The 1,102-nt window shown below is 34.8% G+C and overlaps 1 protein-coding gene across 1 annotated transcript; it reads left to right on the top strand.

Moving 5' to 3' along the window:
- Positions 1–68: 68 nt before the first annotated feature.
- On the top strand, positions 69–290 carry HELRODRAFT_92945 (hypothetical protein; the record flags this gene model as incomplete). The annotated part of the gene is made up of 1 exon (XM_009014951.1): positions 69–290. A coding segment is annotated over one exon (222 nt), but the record flags the coding sequence as incomplete, so codon positions are not given.
- Positions 291–1,102: the final 812 nt, after the last annotated feature.

The following is a 1,102-nucleotide window of genomic DNA, read 5'->3' as shown; positions in this document are numbered from 1 at the left end:
TGATTGATTATTATTATTTATTAATTATTATTATTTATTTATTATTATTATTATGTTATTATTTTATTCAGTTTAAACGTATGCTAACGAAAGAGTTGAGTCACTTGGCCGAATCGAGCAAATCTGGTAGCCAGATATCGGAGTATATAAGTAACACATTCCTAGGTGAGACGACGACGATGATGATGATGAAAATGATGAGGATGATGGGAATGTCAATGAGGATGATGATGATGATGATGATGATGATGATGATGATGATGATGATGATGATGATGATAAAAAGTTGATAATTACAACAACAACAACACACCAAACAGATAAAGAAGACGAATCCTGCCCACTAAAAGACAAAAGAACAACAACATCAACATCAACAACGCCAACATCAACAAAAGCACTAAATTTAGCAACAACAACAAAATCATCAAACTCAACAACAACAAAAACATTAGCAACAACACCAACGGCCAGTTTTAAAAGCGTAACCGACACTTTTATAGTGAGAGATAAAGAGGTTCAAGATGGCAGGCTACTCTCCTGTGACGTCACTATTACGTCATCAAAATTCGGAGTTGCCGGTGTTGATGATGATGCCGTTGAAGAGGTTAGGATGATGATAATTATGACGACGATGATGATGATAATGAGGATGTTGATATCGATACGGATAATGTTGAAACATGATAAAAAAAAAAACAATTATAGGCAAAAATTTTTTTTGCATTACACGCGCAATACACGCGCACACACGCATAAACACACACACGCACACACACGCACACACACACGCACGCATACACGCACGCACATACGCACAAAAATAATCATTATTAATTGCAACACATAAATTGTAACAATGATTAATTGAGCTTTCCGCATTAGCTAACAATCAATTATACCTCCTTATCGACATAGCACAAACGTGCGTAAAAATGTCGCTTCATTTATATTCACACATATTTTGGACATACGTACACACACTCGTACATACAAACAAACGCATACACACGCAAGCACACACACACACACACACACATATATATATATATATACATATATATATTTTTACAATATCCTATAAATTCTACCGAATGTTTGG

The sequence above is a fragment of the Helobdella robusta genome (assembly GCF_000326865.2).
Source record: "Helobdella robusta unplaced genomic scaffold HELROscaffold_1437, whole genome shotgun sequence".
Lineage (NCBI taxonomy): Eukaryota > Metazoa > Annelida > Clitellata > Rhynchobdellida > Glossiphoniidae > Helobdella > Helobdella robusta.
The sequence above is the reverse complement of the archived record's forward strand: the minus strand, read 5'-3'. Positions and strand labels throughout refer to the sequence as shown.